Here is a 26,795-nt window from a genome sequence, read left to right as displayed (position 1 = left end):
GAACAATGAGCACCATTACATTTCTAATAGTTAATTAATACTGGCTCAGTTGTTCATTGTTTGTTCGAGTTAGTTCATTGTACGCTTACTAATGTTAAGAGATAGATTAAAAAACAGAAATATTGAAATTAATATAATAAATGCAGAAGAATATTGTTTATTATTGTTTACTAATGTAGCTAACTTTTGTTAAAAATGAGACCGTGTTACCCAAAAAGCAATCTGTATTATTTTCTCTGTAGAATACATTTTTTTTTGTTTATGAGTTAATGAGAAATGTTTAAAGTTACCCACTGGTTATCAGACCATATAAAGAGTGAATGTGGACGTTGTTATATTTAATTGTCCAAAATGACAAAGAAATTAGTATTTTTTTGCCGGACCTTTGGGATTTTTAATAAACGTTTAAGTGAAAATGTTCTGTTTCTTGTTGAGTCAAAGTAATACTGTGATGTCCAGGTGATCTGGAACCAGAGACCTGTGACACCATGTGAGGTAAAGGGGGTGGGAGTTAGACCGAGCTTACATAGAATCCCACTGAAGTGCACTACAGACTAGTTTCTAAAACATCTCGGAAAGAGAAAGATTGTCTATCAGTTCTTTTAGAGGGCGATATGGGTCTGTTATCTTTTCTACTTCTGATCTTGGTTTCAGTCCAGTTGTGCTGGGCTCAGGATGATCCTCTTCTTCCCTTCTCTGAACACTTGGATTCTGAGCACAAGGTACGACTGAAGTGGGGATTCGATGAGGTCCAGGACACCATCGTATTCCAGCTCACCCGTCAACACCAGCGGTTGGGTCAGTTTTGGCTTCAGCCCCAACGGAGGAATGACTGGAGCTGACATTGTCATTGGAGGGGTTGGACCGGACGGCACTTATTTCACGGTAGAAGTCTAAAGACTCATCTTTGAGTGTCAATATATCACTGATGTTTTCACTCTTGTTGTTAATACCCGATTACCTAATTTTTATGATATATTTCTATTCGACCCTGAAAACAAAACCAGTCTTATGGGTCAATTTTCTGAAATTGAGATTTAAACATCATCTGAAAGCTGAATAAATAAGCTTTCCATTGAGGCGTGGTGTGTTAAGACAGGCCAGTATTTTCTCGAGATACAACTATCTAGAGCACTTTAAGGGATAGTTCACCCTAAAATAAACTTGCAGTTATCATTGATTCTCCCTCAAGTCATATATGACTCTTTCCTCCGTGTAACACAAATGTAGACATTTTGAGAAATGTCTCAATGGTTTTGTCTCCATACAACAGTAGTCAACTGGGTCTCATTCTTCTTCAAAATATCTTATTTTGTGTTCTTCAGAAGAATGAAAGTCATCTGACAAGAGGAAAAGCATTTACTTTTAGTCATTTAGAAGACGCTATTATCCAAAGCGAACAGAAGGACGACAAAATGCATAAGTGCAGTAAAACTGGCCTCATATAGTCCAGCACAGTCTACAAAGCTAAGTTGTTGTTTTCTGATAGAAAGAGTAGAAAAGTATAAGAAGTCAGCACTCATTGGTCAGGTGCGGACGGAAGAGATGTATTTCCTCCTATTCTCAAAGATGGCCACAGATTAAAGACTACAGACGGCTAATGGACATTTTTGATCGAACTTTACCTTTAAGAAATCCTAATATATTAAACATATTATCTGCTTTTTCAAATATCACAATTCAAAGTTTGAGAACATGTTTCATGCATTACTTGATATATCACGTTAAGGACTATCATGCTGTGGGCAATTCCATGCCTGTGATTGACAAGCAACAAGACTACAAACTCCTGTCTCTAACCCAGTCTGATGGACAAACAGTCATGAAGTTTCAGAGGTCCATCAAGTCCTGTGATGAAAATGATTTTCCGATAACTGTGAGTATGATCATTTAATAGGTTTTACATCTCTCCATATGTATGCTTTCGTGTTATCACGTGTAAAGTGTTTTAAGTAAGATATGACCCCACAAATTACTATTTTAAATGTCCCCCAATCTAGCTCTTTGCAAAATGTAATATACATTTTAGAGTCCACAGAATGTGTCGGTGAAGTTTGTTTAAAAACTGAGCCGCTGTTATTACATTCCGTTATCTGAGTGAATGCGCAAACACGTTAGGTCTTTAAAGCATATTGCATATCGGCACATTGCTCTTATAAATGAAGGTTCACATGATAAATGCGTCACTGGAAACATGCTCTCTATGAGTGCGTTATGTCTTTACAACGTGCACATTGTTTTAGAAGTGACAATAGATGGGACCACACGTCAAACTGGAAACATGAGCCATCATGAATCCAGCATTTGTTTGTGAAGCAACCGCTGTAAACTGACTTCACCTGATGTCTTCTGCACATTCTGTTGTTGTCTTAAGATAAGCGAAACGTACATATTACTATCGCTTGTTTTTTAAAATCACACCTGAGATGTGTGTTAACCGTATATCTATGATGAAGGCATAAAGTAGTGTTTGACAACAGATCAGTCAGACACTCCCCGTTCATTGTGTGTTAGATTTAAGCGGTAGGCAGAACACCATGTGTTGTAGGATGAAACCAACAATTTAGACTTGTGTAAGTACTGTTGGTGTCCTCTTTCAGGAACCTTTCACTGCTGTGCTGAAATCCACACAATGACAAACACACAGGCCCCTGAGACCAGAAAGTCTTTTCTGTCCTGTTTGCCAGGAGCTCTTAAGCCCTCCTTAAAGTGTTCAGAACAAACGCACGAATGACCTCAGAAACCCTTGAAATTGTAGATCTGGTTAAGCTTGTGTTATCAAAGTTTTTCTTTTTTGAAAGACTAGAAATGAAACGGGTCTTTTATGTTTTAAATTAGACGTTGCCCATCAAGCTCATCTATGCGTATGGACTGACCGATGACATCACGTATCACGGTACCCGAAGGGGCACGAAGGAGGTGAACCTGTTGAGGTACATGCCTCGGATAACTCCTCCAGACAGCAAGTATTTCGACATGATCATGGTCAATGTAAGAGAGATTGAATCCTTTTTTCTTTATTATGTTGGGTGCATTTTCAATTTCAGAAAGAATCATTTTATTGCAGAAAACTTGATTCTTCTGTATCATGTGTTACAGATTGTATGACACGTTTACATTTTTACTTTTCCCTAAAACACTTTAGGGATGAAATACAACCGTGAATTTTTTTTGAAGAGACCACTTTAGTTTTAGTTTTAATCAGCATGTCGGCATGTATAATGTAAATTCCAGTGTCTGTTGAATTTCAATAAAAACAAACTTCAGAAATGACTTAAAATCACCCAACAGCAATGTGAACGACTGAGAGAATGCCAAGATGCATGAAAGCTCTGAAAAAATCCGGCTTGATTCATCAAATGGTCAATTTGTAACTGATCCTAAAAGACAGGCAAAAACATTAGTTTTTTGTTGTTTAAATGTGAATGTGAACTTTTTTTCTTTGCAGTATTCGAGATCTGCAAACATTGAGTCTGTTTTGTTAGTTTTGCAATTTTCTGAAAATAAGAACAAATTCAAAACAATATTGGGTCACACTTCCATACAGGGGGCAATTCTCGCTGTTAACAAATCATTAACTATGTGGTTTTCCCCAGTTAACTCTTAATTTGTTGCTTATTAACAGTTAGTAAGGTAGTTAGGTTTATAGATTGGGATCAGGGATGTAGAGTATGGTCACGTTGAATATGTGCTTTATAAGTACTAATAAACAGCCATTATGCCAATAATGCTAAATACAACTAGTTAATAGTGAGTATTGACCACTCTGTTACCCAAAATTCTCATTTGGATTATTGTCCTCAGTTCCCCAGTTCATAAAATGAAACAAAACTTGTATTTTTTTGTTTCACATACGTCACAGAGAAATGGCTGATTTTTTTTAACAAAAAAAAAGCAAACAACACTATTCTAGACACAGTCAAGCAGAAAAATATTTGGAGTGACTTCCCTCTTCAGAACTACTTGTGTGACTAAGTGCGATATTTAAAATGCAGGAATCTGTGTGCTCTTTGAGATTGATTTAAATGTACACTCTTTCCAGTTCACGGTGCCAACCAACCAAACCCACTATCACTGCAAGATCATGAGAACTCCAGCTTTCAATCAGAAGCATCACATTTATCGGGTGAGTCTCTGAACTCCTTTATGGGGAGGATGCAGACCTGCTGGAGACAGTTTTAAGTCTCTGTTGTTCCTTATTTGTCCAATATTTGAACAACAAATAAAATGTATAAAAAATAAAAATAAAACCGAATCAAACTGTCAAACAAAATGTAATTATGCATGTGTACGATTAAAAGTAATTAAATGAATCATCTAAACTGCGAGCGGAAGTGCTTCTGGGCCATTGAAAATGAACTATGGTAATAGTGTAAACATGTTTTTTGTTGTTGTTGCAAAATCAAATTGCAAAACCAATCGTACTACTGAAACCATGGTTTAACTAATGATATGCAGAACAGGAGAAAATGTTTGTATATATCTACTAACGGTCTTAAAACATAGAACAGCTCACAAGAGACAATTGATTTGCAATTCGAACTGCAATTTTTGTGAATTGAAAAATTAATAATACACACACTTGGATCTGATGTACAGTACAAGTATAATATATAATCTTGTAGCCTATATGCAAATATACAGACGACTTGAGTATTTGATGTGAATGTATAGGCATAAATAAAGTTAGGTTCAAATATATACCATATTTAGCCCATCAGACATTAAGTGCAATCATATGAACCATCAATTAAATATCTGCCTTACATTTAGAACAGTGTTCTAAAAATGTTCTAATTGCTTGTTCAAATTGCTTAACTTGCTTAAGTTTAATCAACACAAAATGTTCTATTTTTTTGTGGTTACCATTGTTCAGAAAACCGGGGTTACAATACTTTATTTGGATTTCAGAAGAGTTCTATTGACTCAATAACGTATTATCGAAGTTAAATAAAATAATATATAATTAATATAAAAAATGTCTAATTTCTATTAGACATAACGTCTATTTTTTTTAACACATTTTATTTTAGTATAGGCAAGACACAATTTAATTTAATCAAGACTACTAAAAAAATTAAGTTCATGCAACAAGATTATAACGAAGCGTTTCAAACAAATTATATTTTGTTGCAGAAATATAATTTATATATTTTTGAATAGTTTTGCCGAAAGAATGTTCTGTCACACATTCATCTTCATCTCTGACCGTCTCTCATCATCTCCAGATTGAACCTTTGATCCAAAACTTGGATCTCGTGCATCACCTGCTGCTGTATCGCTGCCCGCCGGGTGTGACAGAAGTCTATGAATCACAATGTTACTCAGGGGTGAATAATGATGAATGTATGGAGATCGTGTCGGTGTGGGGAGTTGGCGGAGGGGTCAGTATCTGTTTACAGGATTTAAGCATTTTTATTCAAGAAAACCTCCATGATTAAATTATGCTTGCTATGTTTGGTAACAGGCTTTTGAGTTCCCTACAGTGGCGGGTCTTCCGATTGGAGGGAATATTGACGACGTTCTCTACAGGCTTGAAGTGCATTACAACAACCCAAATAAAATCCCAGGTAGTGTTTTACAAAGTGAAATATCACTGTTGAAATCAGAGGTGTTTGACTGAGATAATCCTTTGCTTTCTTTACAAAGGTCGAGTTGACAACTCAGGTCTACGATTCTATTATACATCTAAACTCCGTCAGCATGATGCAGCCATTTTGGGAACGGGGCTTGTGCTGGCCCACGGGTACGCCGTCCCACCTAAGGCGAAGGATTTTTTAACATATGGCTTGTGTGACACAGCGCTTATTCCACAGGTACATTTCAGGGTTTTCATATTCTATACACAAAAGACAAATGCATAATATACATTTATCATTTAGGCTATATGGCAGATGTGTTTGTCCAAATCTAACTGTACATTTAAACTATACATTTTACATACATACTTTTGTGTTCTGCAGGATCTGTCTCAGACTCCACAAGATCTTCAGGTGTTCTCTGTAATGTTACACACACACTTGGCTGGACGAAAGGTGCGAGTTGGCCATTTCAGGTAAACATCTTAAAGGAATAAATGACAAGAATATGTCATTTATATCATAATTTATCAACCCTCATGTTGTTCCTAACTGTACGACTGTCTTATACCCAAGAAACGCAAATTGGGTGCCAGGTACATATTTTTTCTATAGGAACACTTCGCCCAGAAATGAAAATTCTGTGTTCATTTACCCACCATCAAGTTGATCCAAATCTGTATAAATTATCAAAGATTTGTCAAACAAAATCAGATTTGCAACACCTCGAGGGTGAGCAAATGATGAGAATTTTTTTATTTTGGGTGAACAGTGCCTTTAAATGGGAGCTTTTGAGATTAAATGGACCACGAAACTATCATAAAAGTTCAAGTGTATTCTATTACAAATTTCCGTGTAATTTGCAAAAACTTTATGGCGCTGTTTTAACATTTTGGCTTGAATTCTGGACATTCTGAACAGATTCATGTTTTAAAAATATTTGTTTTATGTTTTTCAGAGACGGAAAACAAATCGATCTGCTAGCTGTGGATGAAAACTATAATTTTGAATATCAGGGAGTGACGAATTTGGGTAAAACTAAGACAGTGAAGCTGGTAAGAACCATAAATGTGCCATTTAACAACTTCTATTCAGTTCAGTTAACAAAGACTTATATTTCTGAATGTTTCTCTAACAGGGGGACACATTGCTGGTGGAGTGCACCTATAACACGGCCACTCGCACAAAACTCACATGGGTTTGTACTTTCACAAACGATTGCTTGATAAAATAAAAATTCGGTGTAAAAGCGCACAAACTAAGAAATAATGTACAGACTGAATGCACTGACAGTCGCTTTGGATAAAAAGCGCCTGCCAAACATGTAAATGTAAATGTTTTCTGCAGGGTGGTCTCTCAACTACAGATGAGATGTGCTTGGCTTTTCTTTTCTACTATCCTGCCATGAGTCTGACCGGCTGTATGAGCTTCCCTAATTTAACTGCTTTAAGAACTGAGATGGGAAAACCAGATCTGAAGTAAATCAATTATTCACACCATTCTGATTTTCGCATTTTGCGTTCCTGGAATTGGTCCGTATAATCACTCTGTTTTTTTATTTTTTTTTAGTAACTGGCTCTCGATGATGTCTTCAAAGACTTGGAATGACACGTCTATCAATCAGTACCAACAAACACTGAAAAGAATCGACCAGTTTGTCATCGTTTCTGACTCGCATGTAAGTGTGCAAAAAATGCACAATGGTAATAGTTTCTGCCAAACACAACAGTTTCGTTCACTTTCAGCATCAAGGGCCACAACTGTTTCATTAAGTAGTAAACATATCAATATCTTCATTGAAGTAGTGAAGTAACAGTGGCCCTTGATGCTGAACTACTTTCTTTTCACAAATTTCTTTTCAGAAAAACATTTCAGGCAACATTGGGAAGATTCCTGATCTCAAAGTGGTTCCATCGGCACCCTGCATGAGTGGATGTGACTCTGAACGTCTTGCTTGGATATTGTTGCTCATTTCTTTGGCAGTGCTATGGGCCTACTAAACTTTAAAGGAGTGTTTCACTATAAAATAAAATGTCATGATAATACACTCACCCGCAAACTGTCTGTGTGTTATTTCTTCTGCTGAAAGGCCAATGAGGAAAGCTTTCCAGAGTTCTTATCCATATAATGGACTTCTAATTTCAGTTCCAGTTTCATCGCAGCTACAAAAGGCTCTACGCGACACAAGCCGATGAGTAAGGGTGTTATCTAGCGAAATGATTAGTAATTTTATTTATATAACATAGAAGTTATAAAGTACATTATGATTTAGAATGATATAAAAACATACTGCAGACCGACATACAGAAAATAGACATTCAGATGTAAAGTGAAATTGAAGGTACAAATTATATAAGAATGTACAAGTAAAATTAAGTAAGAAAGTTAAGAATAAAAAACGATATTCATATAAAGATTTTTTAAGGGACAGTTCACCTAATATTGAAAGTAAAAAAAAAATGCACTTCTAATGCAAGTTTGTTTTTAAGACATTCCTACATCCCAAACATCTGCCCCATCTGAGATTCCCAAACCCAAGCAACACACAAACTCCCAAAAAAATCAGAAATTTTGGCAGCCCTGAGGCCTGGATTATGACAGAATCAATATATATGTGAATGAAGAGTATCTAAAAACAAAGGTTCAAAATACCTTTAGTTGAGAATCACAATAGGGAATAACATTAAATTTAAGCAATTGATTAAAATAATTCTGTAGTAGAGTAGGCGGGGCGAGACCGTGGTTCGAGTCCGGTGAGTAATTGTGAATGAGCGCCAGCTGTGCGCACACCGGGCTCGAATCACGTAGGAGATTGGGAGCATATAAAAGGAACGAGCGACCGGACCGTCGAAGAGAGAGGACCGGGCCCGAAGTGTTTGTATATGTATTTATGTTTTACTGTGTTGTTGTTCGCCGGCGGTCGTCCGTGAGGGGCCGCCGGCTGTTATATTACTTTATTAAATGTTTTCAAATGTCTTGCGGTTCCCGACTCCTTCCTTCCCTTTTATGGAGATTTATTACAAATTCTATACATATTTGATACATTTTTTGTTGTTCTGCAGAAGAAAATTCACACCCATTTGGATTAAATTTCAATTTAGAGTTTTAAATCCTATCAACATCAGTTGGCGATGTTTGTGTTTAACATGAACCTTTATCAGTTTTCTTTAATGCTTTTTTCAATCCAGTCGACAAATTTAGAGACACGGATGTATACTCCAGGTTTCATGGCATCTGCACAGCCATCTCCCCATGATGTCACTCCTTGAAGAATAAACTTGTTCTGTGCGTAGCAGACGAAAGGGCCGCCGCTGTAAAGGAGAGGAAACAAAATGTAGCACATACTCAGTCCGTCAAGTTTTACCATCGCTGCGAATAAAACAAGTATCAAAATTATGGTTCAAAACTAGATTTGTGGGATTTAGACTGTGCAACCTGACAAGAGTCTGTTCCGCCCTCTCTGAGCCCAGCGCAGATCTCGTGGTCCTTCACATGACCATACAAAGACGATGCACTTTTGCAGATTTTATTCTCTATAACCGGGATGCTGGTTTCTTTCAGGTAACCCTGTCCACCAGTTCCTGAAGAACAAAAAACAGGTAATTCAGCAAAACAAATAATATAAGCAAGAGCATTTCTGTGGTGTTCATCTGTGGCACACAAACCCTACAGGATTTTCTTTTCCATATAATGAAAGTAAATGGTGATCGCAACTGACAGAGTCAATTTTAATGCCAGTATAAACTAGAAAAGATGTCGCATGTGTTATTTTGCAGTGATGTAAGCTGTTTATATTTTTGTATCTTCTTTGCTAACAGCTCCAGTCCCTATCATCCTTTTGTGTTCCACAGAAGAAAGTAAGTCATACGGGTTTGTTATGACATGAATGATGAGAATACATATTTTGGGTAAAATATACAAATATATTTGATAAAGATTCAATTTTACAACACTTGTTAAAGTCACCTACCCTTTGTTTTTCCCCAGCCTGTCGTAAAACATTCTGTACCATGTGGTACAATGTAGTCCTTTTCTGGTAGACATGCCAGAGATACCTTATCATTTAATTCTGCAGGCCTTAAATAAGACAAAATTTATTGTTTTCTGACTCGAAAAATCAAGTTATGCTCTGAATACGGCTTAGACAACATGAATCAAAATTGTAACATGGGATTAAACATTGGAATAGAACCTTCAAAAAACCTTATCTGACAGTAAATTAATGTTCATTTGACTTTCTTATTCCTATGTCACTGTTACAGAGGAGAGAAACTTAACCTGTCTAGCTTGAGAAGAGCAATGTCAGTTCCAGATGGTCCCATAATTTTCTTAGAAAAACCTCGTTCCTGTCTGGATGGTTCATTAGCAGATTCTGTATGGATTCCAAGGAAGATCGTGTAAATGGGATGTTGGATTGTAAAGATGTTGTGGCTTTCAGACCTAGGTAATAGTAAGTAAACATTTAATAATTTGCCTTAATTGCAACACAGCTGGTGAAAACCTATGAACCTTTCAGTTCTTTTTAAACATTTGCTTTAATACAGTAGCACTTTAAATGGTAAGATAGTTATGATAAAAACAGCCACTAACCCATCAAGACAATGAGCTGCGGTTAGGACCCACTCCTTGTGAATCAGAGTTCCACCACACACATGAGTCTTCATGCCACTGTGATAGAAAATTACAATTACTATCAACTATGAGTAGTCACTATTCTCCTGCTTAAGGGGTACCTCCGCCAAAGAATGAAAATTCTGTCATCAATTACGAACTCTCAGGTTGGTCCAAATCTTTATAAATTTCTTTGTTTTGCTATACACAAAGGAAGGATGTCAGGAACAGATCTCATCCTCCGTTGACTCCCATAGTATTTATTTTCCCTATTATTGCAGTAAATAGGGATGAAATCTGTTTAGTTACTGGCATTCTTCCAAATACCTTACTTTGTGTTTAGCAGAACAAGGTTTGTAACAAATGAGTAAATGATGACAGAATTTTAATTTTTGGGTGAACGATCCCTTTAAGACCCCCCAACGATTCGCTGCCCAGAGCAGCGTTTAGGTTCTATTGCTGGTTGTCCACATGTCAAATCATCTGATTGGACAGGAACATGCGTGTCATATATTACACACATCTACGTAGTTACATATTTTACCAGTTGGGTATAAAAAGGCAAAGCGGAATCAATAGGGTACTGTTCGTAACTCCGGTGCTCTGAAACATCAAGTTAGGAGATCGATCTATTGGAAGGGCATCCGTACCTCAGGCTCTGAAGAAGCATCTAATGGCACCAAGTCCGGCTAGACAGAAAGTAGCGCGTGCGCTATGCCAGAGGAGGACCCGCCCCCTCACCTAATGCATAAAAGCACCTGCACGCGCTACCTTACCTCAGTGATCATATTCGCTTCTTGCACAGCAAGCGGGGCAAACTTGGAGAATCTCTCCACTCGATGTTTCAGAGAAGCGGGGATACGAAAAGTAACCAATTGTTCTCTTTCATCATCTTGTGTTCGCGATCCACCTTTGGTAGAACTGGACAACTGGATAGATGTTCTGTAGCAACCGGAGAAGCCTCTTAGGCAAAGCATGGCAATGGCTACAGTTTTCAAGCAGTGAAGGCTATTCCTCTGCATGATTTAACCCAACACACGACGCTATAGGGAACGTGAAGCTGACGCCACGCCCTGCATTTTATGTTGCAGTTCCATCTTGGGAGGCTCATGTTATTATTGTTTTGATATGTACCGTTACTTGTTCGGTTTGATGTATGGATAAATCGAAAGTAAAACTACCAGGGCCTATTCCAGAACGACCCCGCCTAATGACATTGTAGTTTTTCATACAGCAAGATCGACCTAGCGTAGCGTAGAGACAAGCAAAGAGCTTGCTAGAAGCGAATTGCAACTGAAGTTAGCGCCAGACTTGGTGCAATTGGATGCTTCAACAGAGGTCATGTACAGATACCCTTTCCATAGGTGGATCTCAAACATAAAATGATAAAGAGAACAGCATTTTATGCAGTACAGACCAGGTCTAGGTTGGTTTTCACATTTGGGCACATTGCAGTATTCCCAGCGGGTCCAAGGGTCTGTGGTGTAGCACCAGGACATTCCCTCACCATCAGGGTTCCTGCAGTAGTTCTCTACAAGACCTCTGGAATGAAATTATTCTTAAAGTTACAATGTGGGGGTGATAAATAATCCATACTTCAATCTCTTATCCATGTTCATTAAACATGTTCATTCAAACTCATTAATGCTTACTTGGACTGGTAGTTCAAAGGAGTTCTGTCATGCATGTGAGGTGTTTGAGATGTCCAACTCTGGCAAGTTTTTCCTGATCTGGTCACAGAAACAGTTCCCCTGTATGAGCTTCCATCTCCAGTAATACAGGTGTGTTCTGGAACAATTGTGTCCGGTACATCTTCTACTAGGGAGAGATCAATCATTGATAAACTGAATATGACAAAGTAATTTCAGTCTGACAGAAGTGAATCTTACTGCATTGAGGAATAGAGCAGAACTCCAAGAGTATGAATGGATTTGTGGAATAGCACCAGGGCCTGAGTTGTACAATGGGGTTCCTGCAATAGTTATCCTCCACTTCCCCCACAAAAAACTGCAAAAACACACATTTTGTATAGTTAAAATATTTCATGAATGCTCAGGAGGTAAAGGGTCATTTCTCAAATAATACCCGGTAGGCCAGTGTTGGCAGGTGTGTCCACTCTCAGTGATGGAGATCTTGCCTCTGTATTTTTCTCCTATGCTGTGCATACAATCTTCTGCAGCTAATAAAGAACAGATTATGACATCACAGGAAACAATCTCTAACAAACATAGAGATTCAACCTTTCTTATTTCTTTTTTTTCTCATGATTATGATTTATGACTTTGAATTCCATGTAGCTACATATAGGCCTATTTCTAGTCATTGTCAAGATACAGTATTTCATTGGCATCTCTCAAACATCTGTAACCAAACCATAAATGTCCATATTTGCGCACGTTTACTAGCTGTTTTTTTAGTGGCCACAATGTTTAAATTGTGTACTAAGATTACAACTCGAGTGAGTCCGTAAATCACAGTAAAAACAATCTTCATCCATTAGTCTATACACTACTGTTTAGAAGTGAAATGTTTGCATAAATATCTGTAGACACAAATAAAGTTAAGCTGAAATTGAATAGAAAGCAGCCAATAAGAGCCCAGATAAGAACTATTTCAATATTCTCAACCTAAGGGAATTAGAATAACATAGAAAATTTGTTCTGCAAATTCTAAGCATATTTTGTGTTTCCTTTCATTTAAATTATTCCATTTTGTTGAATTTACTATCATTCTAAAATATATAAATGAGTAAGTCACCCTAAATTTTAGCGAGTATATTATTATTTAGTATATCATGTAGTATATTAAACATTTACCATTACAAATTATTATTTTAGCCTCCATACCAAAAGAAAGTATTTTACTGTGATTCAAAGAACACTATACTAAATAAATCAAAACAATATTGCGTGGCCCCAAAAAGCTTACGTTTGAACGACAATGTATCCTTAATTATTTATAAAATCAAGTTAAGAAAATGAATTGGAGATTTTGACAAGATAAAGGATGAGCACATTTGTTTGAAAAATGTACTCTTGACCCCCGCACCCCTTACAGAACATCACCTTACATGTACTTCAGCCCCTTAGGAAGACTGGAGATATCAAAACGAGTGCCATTAATCATAGAAGGTACTTAATCCTTCCTTTATAAATTCATTCATATATTTTACGCTTGTTTAAGGGATAACAGAAATAAACTAAAACATCACTTATGAGTGACACTTCATTGACTTACCTGAGAAGAGAAAAAGACTAAATAAAAGACCCGATTTTACAAGCTCCATGGTGGAGCTTTAACAAGTGAACTGAGCACAGAGGTTCTGCGTGTGAGTATATCAACATCACAGTGTAGTCCCTCCTCTGTTAATCATAATCTGAACAAGGACATGAACCTGGTCATCCATCAATATTTTATATCAACTCCAAAAGTCCACAAATTGAAACAACTTGTGATAAAAACTACTTCTGTCAAAAGAATGTTAAACAGATAAAGTAAAAAAATCAAACGCTACGCATTTCTTTCCCCAAAACTAGTTATAAGGAAACGGCTTAACGTACAAAAAAAAAAACACGGAAAACCAAATTAAATACATTTTGTTTATCAAATTTTGATTTTTAATGGACGATCGGTCTCTTTCTTTTAACAGCAGCTATATTGTTTATGACAAAGTTTGAAAGAAATGTGGACTTCCCTGGTTGATATTTAGCTACTTTAAACCTCGTTAAGCCTTGCAGAAAGTCTTCCGAACTCAGATTTAGGTTTACAAGGCATTTTTCCCTTCATTTCTCAATCAATACTCACATTTCCCCCATCATAAACATACAGTTTTGCTACACAATAAAAACATTGTGGTTTCATGGTTTAATCAATTTAAACAATCAAAACATAGGTATTTTGAGCTTGTGATGGTGAATTCCCCATGGAGAAAATCACTTTCTGACTTCCATCCGCACTTTGCTCACTTTGTGCAGAAAATTCAATAATTCATGTATTATGTATCATCATAGTGCCTAAAATTGTGTAAATGCCGAAAACAGTCCCAAAATGCACATGAAAGAAACACATTCATTATTCTGTTACATAAATGTGCACAAATTTGGTCAATTATTAAATTGAACTGTTAAGTAGATTGTGTTGTCTGACTGTCTAGCAATGTTTGTTCATAAATTACATAAAATAAGCGTTTGTATTTTCAAAAGTTCTATAGAGTTTCATGAACTTAATTGATTTGGCCCCTGAGACTTCGGTTAAACTTCTTCAAAACTTGTCAAGTATGGCAAGCCAAATTAGCTTTTAATCATTCTCAGGATATGCATTTTTTGATCAACAATCACTCGCAGAAATGTCGATTCTTGATATCTGAAGTTGTAAATAGTAAAAAAACAAATTCTTGATATTTGTAATTACATTTTCACTAGTTAAATATCACATAGCTAGAGCTCCCTGTAGTCTGAAAGGTTGAAAAATCTAAGCTTCGGCTTGCAGCGAGTCAACGTGTAGCATTGGTTTTACCAAAAAACTGATTGTGGATAAGTGCTAGCTGTTCGCGTTCAAGCTTCATCTCCGGAAGAAGTCATTAATACACATCGTTTTTAAATCGCCTTTCTTTATTAATGTTTCTAGCATGTTAGCCTGAGACTTTAATATGGTCCACAGACAGGTGTTATCTTATAACGTTAATGGTAAAACGCATCGTGTCCACCGGTTCAGAAGACTTGTGACGACATAATTTCAGTAGAGCTTATTCATTACAACGAAAGAAAGGTATAGCATTTTTAAGACAATAAGTTACGCAAAAATTGCTACTCATGGCATAATAACACCTGGTTGCTGATCTTTATACCTGTCTGTCATATACATTTACTCTGAATGAATGTATTGCCTATATCTGTGTTTTTGTCTGCAAGTAATATGCATGCAGATGATTAATCATGAATGGTCAACATTTTATACAGCATACGTGTAAGTGTAACCTTGGCCAGCTAGTGAAGAGCTGTGCACTGTGTAGACCTCACTCCAAGACCTTCAGCGATGCTCTAGCCTCCTCATTAGAGCCCTTGACTCCCATGCCGGACAGACCTGGTTCGAGGGCCCGCTGTGAGGGGTGTAGTAGATTCGGTTACATATCACCCTTTTCCCATATTTTGCATACAATTTTGCATACAAATGAGCTGAAGCTCATTTGCATTGACGAAAACAACGCGTTTTCCATTGCAGCCACAAATGGCCATGTTCAACATCTTGTAATGAAAGATATGTGGTGTATTTTGAGCTTTACAGACACATTCTGGGGATACCACTGACTATTTTTACATTGCAGAATAGACCTGAGATCGGGTATTAAATACACGCACAAGTGCTACTCGATCTATGCACGCGTGAGCTGGGATTCTTCATGCGCAGGAGTTGACTTTTGGCAATTAATTCCATGGGCCCTGCTCCTTTCTGGAACTCTCGTTTTGATTGGCTGTTAATTGCTGCCGCCCTCAAGTCGATGACAGTATTGGAGAGATGGCAGAGAATTGGGAAAAATAGGATGCAAGGAACTATATTTATAATTAATATTTCATATGTTGGCCCAAATGCAGGAAAAGGAATGAACGCTATAAGGAGATTATTAGATACAGTGGGATAAAAAAAACATTTCAATTTATATGAAAGCACTTTCACTCTGCATTCAGCCATAGCAAATGTGCATTACCAGTGTTCATCTTTTTTGTAGATTAGCCAGTAATATGGATTAGTAAAATGTGCAATAATATAATGTTATATATAATATAAAAATTTTACATTTTCGACACACCGTGTTTAAATACCCCGACATGACGGTCCAAGCAGAGTTGGCGCCAGGGTGTACAAAGTGAGAGGGGCAGTGTGTTCATTGGAGGGGCACTGCTCACCTCACAACGCTAAACACATAATGAAAAAAATCTGTATAACACACCGTAAAACAATCGCCCTGATAGACTGGTTCCTTTTCAATCAATCATTGTTTAATCAAGGACATGAACTGTGCTGTTTGTTGGTCAATATATTTTGAAACAGCATTACTGTTACTGATCATGTGATTTGTCAGAATTAGACATTTGTGTTTTACGTCACATTAAAGTATTTGTTTATTTAAACAAGTAAAAGTTAAGTAATTTTAAGGGCCATTTATAACGTTAAAGTTAACTTGGTATGATTTAATAGTAATATTTTCACACACTTTGAGGTGTTATGTGCACAAAGATCATTTCTGGTTCATGAATAATCAGTTTTCTGTTTAAATTAAGTTGTATTGTGGAGAAATCTATTATTTGTTTTGTCTTTATGCTTTTATAGTTGCATGATTTGCCCCTGACTATATGTACAATGTATCTATAGATAAAAGTGATTTTAATAATAAACCTCTTTTTTAGCAGCGTTGTTTTGCATGTCTGCAGAAATACCTCAAAACAGACACCGGCTCAGCAAACACACCTTCTGGCAAAACTTCAGACCGTGTACCCTGATTTCCAGTATCACAAAGAAAACAAGAAGAGCGACTGGCAACGGGCAGGGATGGGCAGTATTTCAAATACATGTATTTAAAATACGTATTTGAAATACAAAATAGTATTTTGTATTTTGTATTTTAAAGCCTTTGGAAAAATCTAATGTAATTTGTATTTAAATACATTTAAGATGAGTATTTTTGTATTTTCAAAATACTCAAAATACTTTGAGCCAGTCAACCTTTTTATCAGGGTGTTTTCGTGCATCAACCAACATAATTCAGGCCAGACACGCCCTTCCCCAGCCCTAACATTCATGCACGTGAGCTTCAGCTGTAGCTACAACCCAACAATCTGTATTGATTGTGTGCATCTGTGATGACACTGATTAATGATACACCACACAAAATCTTTAGCTTTTAGTAGAAAAAAAACAACCTTTGGTTGAATAATGCCAAATTCTAATTTTATTTATTTTTTATTTTAGACAAACTTTCTATTTTTGTTACTGAGTTTGAAGTTATGATGGTGATAAAACATCCATCCATCCATTTTCTACCGCTTTTCCGAACTACCTCGGGTCACGGGGCATCAAGGCAGGATACACCCTGGATGGAGTGCCAACCCATTGCAGGGCACACACACTCACTCATTCGCTCACGCACTCACACCCTACGGACAATTTTTCCAGAGATGCCAATCAACCTACCATGCATGTCTTTGGACCAGGGGAGGAAACCGGAGTCCCGGAGGAAACCCCCGAGGCACAGGGAGAACATGCAAACTCCACACACACAAGTCGGAAGCGGGAATCGAACCCCCAACCCTGGAGGTGTGAGGCGAACGTGCTAACCGTTAAGCCACCGTGGGTGATAAAACATAATAAAATAAAACATTTTATAAAGTGTCTTTTTTTGTAGTTATGTATTTCCTACCAGGCAGGGGAAGGGAAGCGGTAAATAAAATGAAAACGAAAGTTTCTTAGCAGTTAAACACATCATGCTTTTTGGCATTTAGAATAGGCCCAGATAGATTTCAGCCTAATAGGGGTACCTGCACTGAATCACCAATTTCACATGTATTTTGTGTATTTTCAAAATACAAAATACTGTATTTGTATTTAAATACATTTTTCCACACAGTATTTTGTATTTGTATTTAAATACACTTTTCCACACAGTATTTTGTATTTGTATTTTAAATACATTTACATGTATTTATGCCCATCCCTGGCAACGGGCAACTTCAGGTGAATGAATCTGTCAATTACAACAATCTTTCTTCATATCATAAGTGCTGGAGAGTAACGAAAAACATGTAACTTAGTAATTGAAAATACAAAATTTGAGTAAATGGATTTAATTACAGTTACTTTTAAATGGGTGGTAATCAAATTACAGTAACATCCAGAAAGGATTTACTTTTTGTGAAAACTTGGAATTTCTTTGTCATTTATTTAATTTAAACATTAATATAAACTGTGACAGGCAATTAATGTAAACTGCTATATGTGATTCTCTGTCACAGTCCCGTCGGCTTCGCGGTGTTCTCCTGTACCTGTTTCCTCCTGGACTCATTTCCCATGTTCCTCCACGCTCCCTCGCCTGTCCCGTGTTAGCAATCCCCGCACCTGTCAGCAATCCCCACATCACCAGTGGACTATATAGACTCTTATATAGATCCAACCCCATTGTTGTCTGGTATGGTTGAATGTTAACGTGTGGTTTGCTCCCAAGTGTTCTTTGTGGATATGGCAAGTGATTTTGTCTATTATTCCTTTAGGTTTACGTGTTTATCTATTTTAAAGCGACTAGTAATTTTTTTAGTTACTAGTAACTATTCCATTAGACACTATAGTGCTTATTTATTAGATACTACTACCTAAATAGTAGATACTAGTACTTATTCAATAGATACTAGTACTTATTCAATAGATACCAGTATTTAAAGGTACAGTTTGTAGAAACCGCCGCTGGTGGGCGAAACTTCAAAACAACACCAATGGTGTAGCTTGATGATGCTGTGAAGGAGCGTGGAATGATGGCATCTGTTGTGTTCAACTCCACAGCTGATGGCCATCAATCAGACGGGATCAGTTATGACGTTTTATAAATGTTGCGTATAATTTTCCTAAGGAAAGGGAGGATGAGCATGTGACAGATACACTGGAAAGTATCCGCTGCAGACATGTTTTCAAGGCATCGGTTTAAAAATGCATTATTTTGGATCAACAACCACCTGCTGCTCAAACTGCCACAAACTTCTACAAAAGTTTACTGTATAGTACGCACTATTGAATAAGTAGTAGTATCTATTTAAAATAACTACAGAAATTAGATAGTCAGACACTCAGACAGATGTATAGTAAAATGTATGTTATATTATATAAAATCATATCTGTAAAATGTTGAAAAATTATTAAGAAAAAAAATCTATGCATGCCTAACTTCCGCGTTTCGCATGGAGAACCCTAGGCAGTTTCCGGTTCGGGAGACTTAAAGCAGAGAGAATTGGAAAAGGGTTCAATTTAGCAGGTGTTGTACATCGCACCACACATCAGTGGTAAATAGAAGTGCTTTTCTATCGTATTTGTGTGTTGAATGTTCATTTCTCTCTTCTTTTAGTATCCCAACCCAACCGAAAACTGCATGTGAAACGCGGCATGAATATGTGGAGCCCTGTGCGTGGCTTGTGTGTTTAGACTAAATCCTTGGTGTATTTCAAGTCTTACGAAACCTTTACCCTGACCCACACCCGAACTTTTTTTTTATTTTTTTATTATTGCTTCGAGCAAAATGCATAATACAACTACCATAACATAGTACAAAGAATGGTAACTTTTAGTATATTGCATTACATTCACGATATAAATGTTCACCATAAATATCTATTAACATCGAGACATTTCAGTGTAACATAAAATGAAAATATATATAATAATAATGAAAAATAATAATGAAAAATAATAAACAAAAAAAAATAGAGGAAAGAAACGAGGATTATAACCAATCCAGCTTTGCTTTTTTTACGTATATTGCATTCCTGACAGAGTCAATAAACCATAGTATTACTTTTCCTTGAGGAGTACATTCAATATTTTGAGAGTTTTAATTACTGTCTTACTTTTATTCATTTTACAAAGGGTTTCTTTAAAACATTTAAGTTCACTACAAAAAACAGTAATATTAGGGCTAGAGCCTGTAACTTTACATTTGTGTATGTAATTTTTTCCTAGCAAGCATACATTTTTAATAGCAACCCACACCCGAACTATCTATAACTACTTAAACTTGCCAAAAAACACGGTTGCGTGATGACGTCAGACCCGGTTCTCAACTCCAGTCCTCAGGCCCCCCCTGACAGTATACTTTGGATGTCTCCCTATTGAACACCTGAACGAGTTATTGAGATAATGAAGTGATGATTGAGTCATTAATGATGAACAGGTGAAGTTAACAAACACAATCACTACTGAAAACATCAACAATAAGAATAAAAACCATAATAGTGTTGAGTGTTTCCTTTAGTGTGGCTCTTACCCTTGATTTATTATGTTACATTTTTTGCTAGCTGAAATAGTTTGTTTCTGAAGCATATTTATAAGAGTCTGTACAAATGTTGGTTGATTTTGGTGTGTCACGATATTTTTCAGACTTAAACAGTTTAAGAAAGTTTCTTTCCAACAATTTTGTCTTTTGTCTGGCTTTTCAGAAACACACTATAACAGCTGATATAAAAAATAAATCAAGGGGTAAGAGCCCCACTAAAGGAAACAATATTATGTTTTTTGTTCTTACTGATGATGTTTTTGTTACCAGCAGGTGTTCATCATTATTGATCAATCATCACTTCATTAACTCGTTCATGTGTTCAATAGGGACACATCTAAAATAGTCTGTCAGGGGGGGCCTGAGGACTGGAGTTGAGAACTAGCCCATTGATTGACTCAGAACGCCGTACTGTTTCAAGCGCTGCTCGCTCTCTGCTTCTAATTGGCCGATACGCTGAAGACGCTGGTTCCTGATTGCTCAGTATCCCTTAAGCCCGCCCCCCACCCGACTCTAAACATAGCAGGAAGCAGCAGACGATGAGTCCGAGGGTCATATTTCAGTAAAACACCGGCAGAGTGACGTAATGATCGTGGAATATTTTTCTTAGACATACATCAAGTCCTATTGTGCAAGACTGACAGTCGCACTCCTCCCTGCAGCGAGTTTAATTCTCCAGGACAGTCGCTTATATAAAGAGGACAGTTCGTCTTTTAACACACTGTGATGTAAATACAGCACGATATGTCGCGTGTTACCAATCCGCCGCCGAACTTTTCCTGGGTCGAGTCTCAGAAGCTCGCCGGACTCGCATTGCCGTCAGAAACGGGACATTATAAGTTCATGCTGGAGAACGGCATCCAACATCTGGTGTGCTTGTGCGAATCCAAACCTCCGAAACACGACAGCTGCCCGGGACTGACCCTGCATCACATCAGCATCGTGGATTTCACACCACCCACTGTCACTCAGATCGCGCGATTCCTGAACATTGTGGAGGAAGCCAATGGCAGAGGAGAGGTAAGGAGAAGTCGCTTTTAACCAACTATCGATAGGTACGGGTTTGATTTGACGAAACTCGATGGGTATTTGTCGATGGCAGCCTTAAATATATACAATATTAAACGTGGCATGTTGTGCACAATAGTACTTATGTGTAAGAAAAATATGTCACGTGGGAAAACACGGAAACGGTGACTTCGTCCTCCCGAACAGCTGTCAACTACTGGGGGAGTGGCCTTTAGATTTGTGACTAATCATGTGACTGCAGTCTTAGCGTACCGACCAATCACAAGCAGGAACTCAGCTATGAGTATATAAAAGATGTGAAATGTAAACATTAGAGAAAATCTTATACGTTGTGCTCAAGTGTAATATTAATGTTTTTTTAATGGTTATTTTGAATTAAATTGATATTTTTCATGTGGCTCAATGTTTGTTGTTTGTTGGTGTTATATATTGTTTCTATTATCTGTTATTGTAATCTGTTTGGAGCTTTAAAAGAATAAATAAAGTGGTGCAGAACATTTACAAATATATTTATATTTTTTTATTAAAGTGACTTTAGTGTTTTTTTATCGTGGGTGCAACTAGAACAGTATTTTATGTTTTTTGGTATGTCTTCTTTGATCGTCGTGTTGAGGAAGTCCTACCTGTGACGTTTCCATACAGCGCCTATCTACTGTTAAAAAGTTATAAAAACAATCAATATGTAAATATAACATGCAAACATGTCTCATAAGATAAAAATTCAACCCAAAAGTGTCTTTATGTAATGAATGTGACTGGGTCTATCACTTCTGAGATAAATGCTTATAACACAAAACCAATCTTATGGGTCAATTTTTCGAAATTGAGATCTTTACATAATCTGAAAGCTGAATAAATGAGCTTTCTATTGATGTATGAGTTGTTAGAATAGGACATTATCTGGCTGAGATACATACGTTTACAACTCTGTAATCTGAGTGTGCAAATAAATTAAAATATTGAGAAAATTGCCTTCGAAGTTGTTAATCAGGGGCTCTGTGACAGCCCATCCACTCACAACAATAACGTTTTTATATATTTACGGTAGAAAATTTACAAAGTATCTCCATGGAACATGATCATAACTTAATATCTGTATGATTTTTGGCATAAAATAAAAATCGATAATATTGACCCACACAATCTTTGTCTATCACTTAAAATGTTCCTGTGGTACTTAAGACTGGTTTTGTGATCCAGGGTCACATATGAACAATTTCTATGAATATTGAGGGGCGTTTTCTTGTCATTTTATACATTGACAGCCCATGCTCCAAAATCTAAAGTATACCACAATGTCTATTGTTTTCATGAGTTATCTGCCACATTAATCCTGATTTGGGTCTCCTCAGGGTGTTGCGGTTCACTGTATGCACGGACACGGCAGGACGGGACCATGCTGGCCTGTTATCTGGTGAAAACGAGGAACATTTCAGGTCTGGAAGCCATCAAAGAAATCCGACGGGTTCGTCAGGGGTCAATCGAGACACAAGAGCAAGAGAAGGCCGTGATAGAGTTTCATCGAAACATTAAAGACGGTTTCTGTGCAAACAACATCAATACTCCCTCCACATTTAAATCCATATAATCACATTTCTAAAGTCCCAAAATGTCTGTTGTGGCTACTAATCCCTGTGTGAGTCAGTAATGCAAACCTGCAGTGTTATGAACACAAACAGCATGTGTTGCTAGGAGCACACACCCATAACTAATCCAACAAAGTACAAACACATCATGTAACATACCTCTCTCTCTCTATAGGTAAACTTTACTGTATGTTCGGGCTTGTCTGTCTATCCACAAAACTTGAATTTAACTTGTAAATTGAAAATATGCTTCTACTCCAATAAAAACAAAACTATTAAAAATGACAAGACTACCAGTTTGTTGCATTTTTAACATTTCATTTTACATGTAATATGTGACTAGTCTGTGTACTAATTTAAATGTTATACCATGGTCTGTTTGAATACTGGATTCTGATTGGCTGGAAGATGTGCATTAAAAGCCTTTAACGCACGTGTAGCTTCAGTCAGTTTGATTACATTTCAAATAAATTTTCACCTGTTTGATCTAAAATGACACTGTTAACATCAATAAAAGCTTTAATTGAACTAATAACCATGGTATAAGCGGGATAATCCATTGCTAGCCGTGCATTAAATGATTTTAGAGCGCTTTGCGTCAGGTGGTTCTTCAGTTCCACGTCATGCACTAAATTCCTTTAATGCACGGCTAGCCGTGGTTTATCCCTTACATATGTAATAAAATGCAATTCATACAGAGATGATGCACATAGACCATCTTGACTGTGAGATAGATCAGTATGTCTCAAAATCATCAAATTTATGTTTTAAAACAAATAAAAAAATTCAAATGTATTTCAGTTGGAAATTGTATTTGTTTACTAAGTATGTATGAGATTATAATAAATACATGTAGACATTTCGCACACATGCTCTTTAAAGTGAGATTTAAATGATGTGGTCAAATGTCTTTATTTGTTATTGATCCAGTTTAAAAATCTTTGAAGGAACACATTTTCAGTAGTTAAGGTCCACAGTGCCTTCGCCCCAATAAAAGTGTTGCAAAAACATAGACAACATCTTAATTTTTTTTGTAAAATCTGTATTTATTTATGATTTACAAAAGCCTATGTAACAACCATTAAAATGAATCAAACGTATTCATCTTTAACCTAAAATGAAAACACGACCGTGTATATGTGTCAGTTTATGTTTTTCAAAGTGGCAAAAAAAAGGATATTGACATTACCCTTATATGCATCACTTGGATTTACAAAGTCTGTGTTCTCTGGAAAATTATATACACAGATCTAGACTATGAATGGAAAGACGCAGGTGTTTCAAACAGAAGAGACACGACCAGATGCTCAATTTAAATAAAGGTCTGCAATACTGTTATCTCTGGGAGCCCATTTAATGCACATTTCAATAGTAGAATATTGGCCTGTGCTGCCAAAATAAAGCCAGGATGCATATGATCCTCGAAAATGTAACTGCAGACTGTCCGGACGTATGAATACAAACAAATCCGTGTCAAGAAGTATTAAAATAAATACCTGCTGTTTAATAAGCTCGTGCCTCTTATTTCAACAAACCTCTTTATTTAAATCGTCTTTCTTTTCACCATTATACTACCATTACACTTTTAGCCAGCATCAGCTGGCCGCTATCATTCGACTAAACGCCATCAGTTTAATTTAAGGAAAAGCAGTAAAAGAAACTATTTTATGATAAAAGTGGTAAACTCTCGAGCTCTTGTGGGATGACAAGCTCGCAGGCGAGGTGACTACATTCCCAGAGGATAAACTGAAATTCACGATGGCGCTACTAAGGTTATGCTCTGAGAAACAAACATTAAACGCAGTTACGACACTTGTTGGAAGGGTTCCTTGTGAACACAGAAGGATGAGTAAGAAATCAAACGGCGCAAAAATAGATGCGCCCTGTTCACACGCTACTGTTCATCTGTTTTGAACGAAGAAACGTTAACATCGGTCTATCAAATCGGCACTTTCTCTCCAGAGAAAAAAACCCACGAGATGGAAAGATGTACAAAATTCATAAAACAACACCATAAAACATCCCCACATCAACTGCCTATTAAAAAAAATAAAACAAGCCCAGAATGCATCATTTCTGAATAACATTTCACAAACAAAAATATACCCCCTTCAATTTCAATTTTCTTATTTATATAATTAAAACAATTTACAGTGTTTATTATAATATATCTTTGAAAATTTTGAGGGAATTTGCGCAGTATTATTGCAGCTAAACGATACTTAACCTTCCAGTTATTCAATAAAACCAAAACCAATGTTTGAAAATGTGTGGGAAGCTCAGACTGGATGTGGGTTTTTCCAGGAATGGGTCGGATGTTGGCAAAAGTCCTTCTTCCCTACTGATTTATGTTTAGTTCGTTCTCCAGTTCCATGAGCTTCCGGGATGCTTTCACTTTATTTGAAACTTCCTTTCCCTGCGAGAAGAGTCTCTGCCGTTCCTTAAAAGTCAGATTTTCAGGGGCTCCACCTATTGTGTTTTCCTGGTCCGGACTTCTGCAAAAATGCACAAATCATTGTGTCAGAAATTAGGGATGCACGATAAACTATCCGGCATAAATGGTCATTTTTAATGTTGCAAGACAACATGTTTTGCAGCCCACACATATTGAGCGTTAACCATTTGTTTTCTACTCTGTGTGGGTGGGTTTTCCACCACACCCAAAGGATTTATAAAGCTTGTAGAGGCTTATAGATATTTCTTATGTTCAGCCTAAACAGGACATGAGCTTTGTTTTAAATGTAATATAGAAGCATGCAAGTTTAGGTTCTGACGGTATTTTCCTCACCCTTTCGGCCACTTCTCTCGCGGGTCCTTGTAAACCTCTCCCGATCCTAGTCCCGTTGTGTTTCCAGTGTATGAATTAAATCCTGTTTAATTGTGTAAAAACAACGTGAATTTTTCAAGAAAATACAATCGGAACTAACGTTTCAACAGCGAGAAGCACAATTCAAATCTCACTTGCCGAAGCTTCTGGGCACAGAATGGCGTAGCTTAAATGGAAAGTGTCAAGTACACGTCTCAATATTGAATGAAATGCAGATGAACGTCAATTTATATTTACATGAGCATATTAACATAACCATCTTTAACTTATATTTATGATTCATTTTCGAGCTGCTTTTTAGAAGTTGCATTTAACCATTGGCCCAAAAACTTTTGCAAGCATCTCAAAGCTATTCCACAGACCAGAAGCTGAACAGCAGAAAGAAAGCTTGTTAGTGTTAAAGAGTTTTAAAGCACACCCGATGCACAGTCTGTGGATCAAGAAGTCCAAGGTGGAGGTCGATCACCAGTGCTAAACACATCGAGACGCTCTCCATCTGGCCTTTATCGTGACCTCCACCTGTGACTTACCGCAGGCGTCGTCTATGTGGCTCACTTGTCCGTGTGTCTTTTAGGATGTGGGGGACGATCCCCTTTAAACCTGAGATGTTAAAACGGTGGTTGTGCTTTTATATCAATGACGTGCAAGAGCACACGATCCAAATGCATGTTTGAAGTTTTATTGATTGAATGAAATGAGTTTTGGTTCAAAGGGAAAAGACACACACACATGTGAACCGAAATAAAACCTTCTCCACTGGTGACAGCCAAGTGCTGCGAGGGCAAAAATTGCATGATGTGGTTTGGCCACGCAATCGAAAAAACTTGTTGAGTAATAGCAACAAAGACTTTGTTTTTTAAACCAAATGAGTGTTTATAGTGAGATTTTGTACTTTTGTGGTTGTAATGCAATGCAAAATATGATGTGTAACTTTTGTCTGTTTCAACTGATTTGTAGTCCTATAACTTTTGCTATTTTATGAAGATTTTGGTCAACATGATCTGAAGACTTTTGCTTTGTTTAAATCTTTAAAATAGTTACACACAGTAAATTACAACACATGTCATTTATAAAACTGATCGAAGAACTCCAACTTAAGAACTCTAGTTGTACGATTGATCAAAAACTTAAACCAA

The 26,795-nt window shown here is 36.9% G+C and overlaps 4 protein-coding genes across 7 annotated transcripts in view; 2 read left to right on the top strand and 2 right to left on the bottom strand.

Annotated features, from left to right (window-relative positions):
* The first annotated feature begins 548 nt into the window (after nucleotides 1–548).
* LOC130434831 (DBH-like monooxygenase protein 2 homolog) lies at nucleotides 549–7,632 on the top strand. Its single transcript, XM_056765188.1, is given in 14 exon segments — nucleotides 549–779; nucleotides 781–885; nucleotides 1,730–1,876; nucleotides 2,839–2,991; nucleotides 4,043–4,126; nucleotides 5,229–5,384; nucleotides 5,468–5,570; nucleotides 5,650–5,816; nucleotides 5,964–6,055; nucleotides 6,538–6,634; nucleotides 6,718–6,777; nucleotides 6,927–7,057; nucleotides 7,149–7,257; nucleotides 7,442–7,632. Coding segments are annotated over 14 exon segments (1,707 nt in total). The 5' UTR covers nucleotides 549–614; the 3' UTR covers nucleotides 7,580–7,632.
* A 151-nt stretch (nucleotides 7,633–7,783) lies between these two features.
* LOC130434832 (plasminogen-like) lies at nucleotides 7,784–13,547 on the bottom strand. Of its 4 annotated transcripts, none has more exons than XM_056765189.1 (9): nucleotides 13,428–13,547; nucleotides 12,080–12,369; nucleotides 11,843–12,008; nucleotides 11,608–11,732; nucleotides 10,170–10,247; nucleotides 9,858–10,019; nucleotides 9,550–9,656; nucleotides 9,015–9,160; nucleotides 7,784–8,890 (listed from the first exon to the last, which is right to left on the bottom strand). In XM_056765189.1, exons 5-9 carry the CDS (start codon nucleotides 10,241–10,243, stop codon nucleotides 8,777–8,779), a joined length of 603 nt encoding a protein of 200 aa, XP_056621167.1. In that variant the 5' UTR covers nucleotides 10,244–10,247; nucleotides 11,608–11,732; nucleotides 11,843–12,008; nucleotides 12,080–12,369; nucleotides 13,428–13,547; the 3' UTR covers nucleotides 7,784–8,776. The 4 variants fall into 4 exon arrangements, with proteins under 4 accessions (XP_056621167.1, XP_056621168.1, XP_056621170.1 ...); XM_056765190.1 differs by having other exon boundaries at nucleotides 11,843–12,005; XM_056765192.1 differs by having other exon boundaries at nucleotides 12,080–12,197; nucleotides 13,428–13,530.
* Nucleotides 13,548–20,735: 7,188 nt separating this feature from the next.
* On the top strand, nucleotides 20,736–23,128 carry dusp23a (dual specificity phosphatase 23a). Its single transcript, XM_056764935.1, is given in 3 exon segments — nucleotides 20,736–21,237; nucleotides 22,599–22,632; nucleotides 22,635–23,128. Coding segments are annotated over 3 exon segments (510 nt in total). The 5' UTR covers nucleotides 20,736–20,961; the 3' UTR covers nucleotides 22,835–23,128.
* A 709-nt stretch (nucleotides 23,129–23,837) lies between these two features.
* Nucleotides 23,838–26,795, bottom strand: part of afdna (afadin, adherens junction formation factor a) — an 88,507-nt gene continuing 85,549 nt past the window's right edge. The window contains 2 exon segments of the mRNA XM_056764934.1: nucleotides 23,838–25,327; nucleotides 25,621–25,702. Coding sequence (XP_056620912.1) covers nucleotides 25,171–25,327; nucleotides 25,621–25,702 — 239 coding nt within the window. The 3' untranslated portion in view covers nucleotides 23,838–25,170.

The sequence above is a fragment of the Triplophysa dalaica genome, chromosome 13 (genome assembly GCF_015846415.1).
Source record: "Triplophysa dalaica isolate WHDGS20190420 chromosome 13, ASM1584641v1, whole genome shotgun sequence".
NCBI lineage: Eukaryota > Metazoa > Chordata > Actinopteri > Cypriniformes > Nemacheilidae > Triplophysa > Triplophysa dalaica.
Note: the sequence above shows the minus strand (reverse complement) of the source record. Positions and strands in the feature narration are given on the sequence as shown.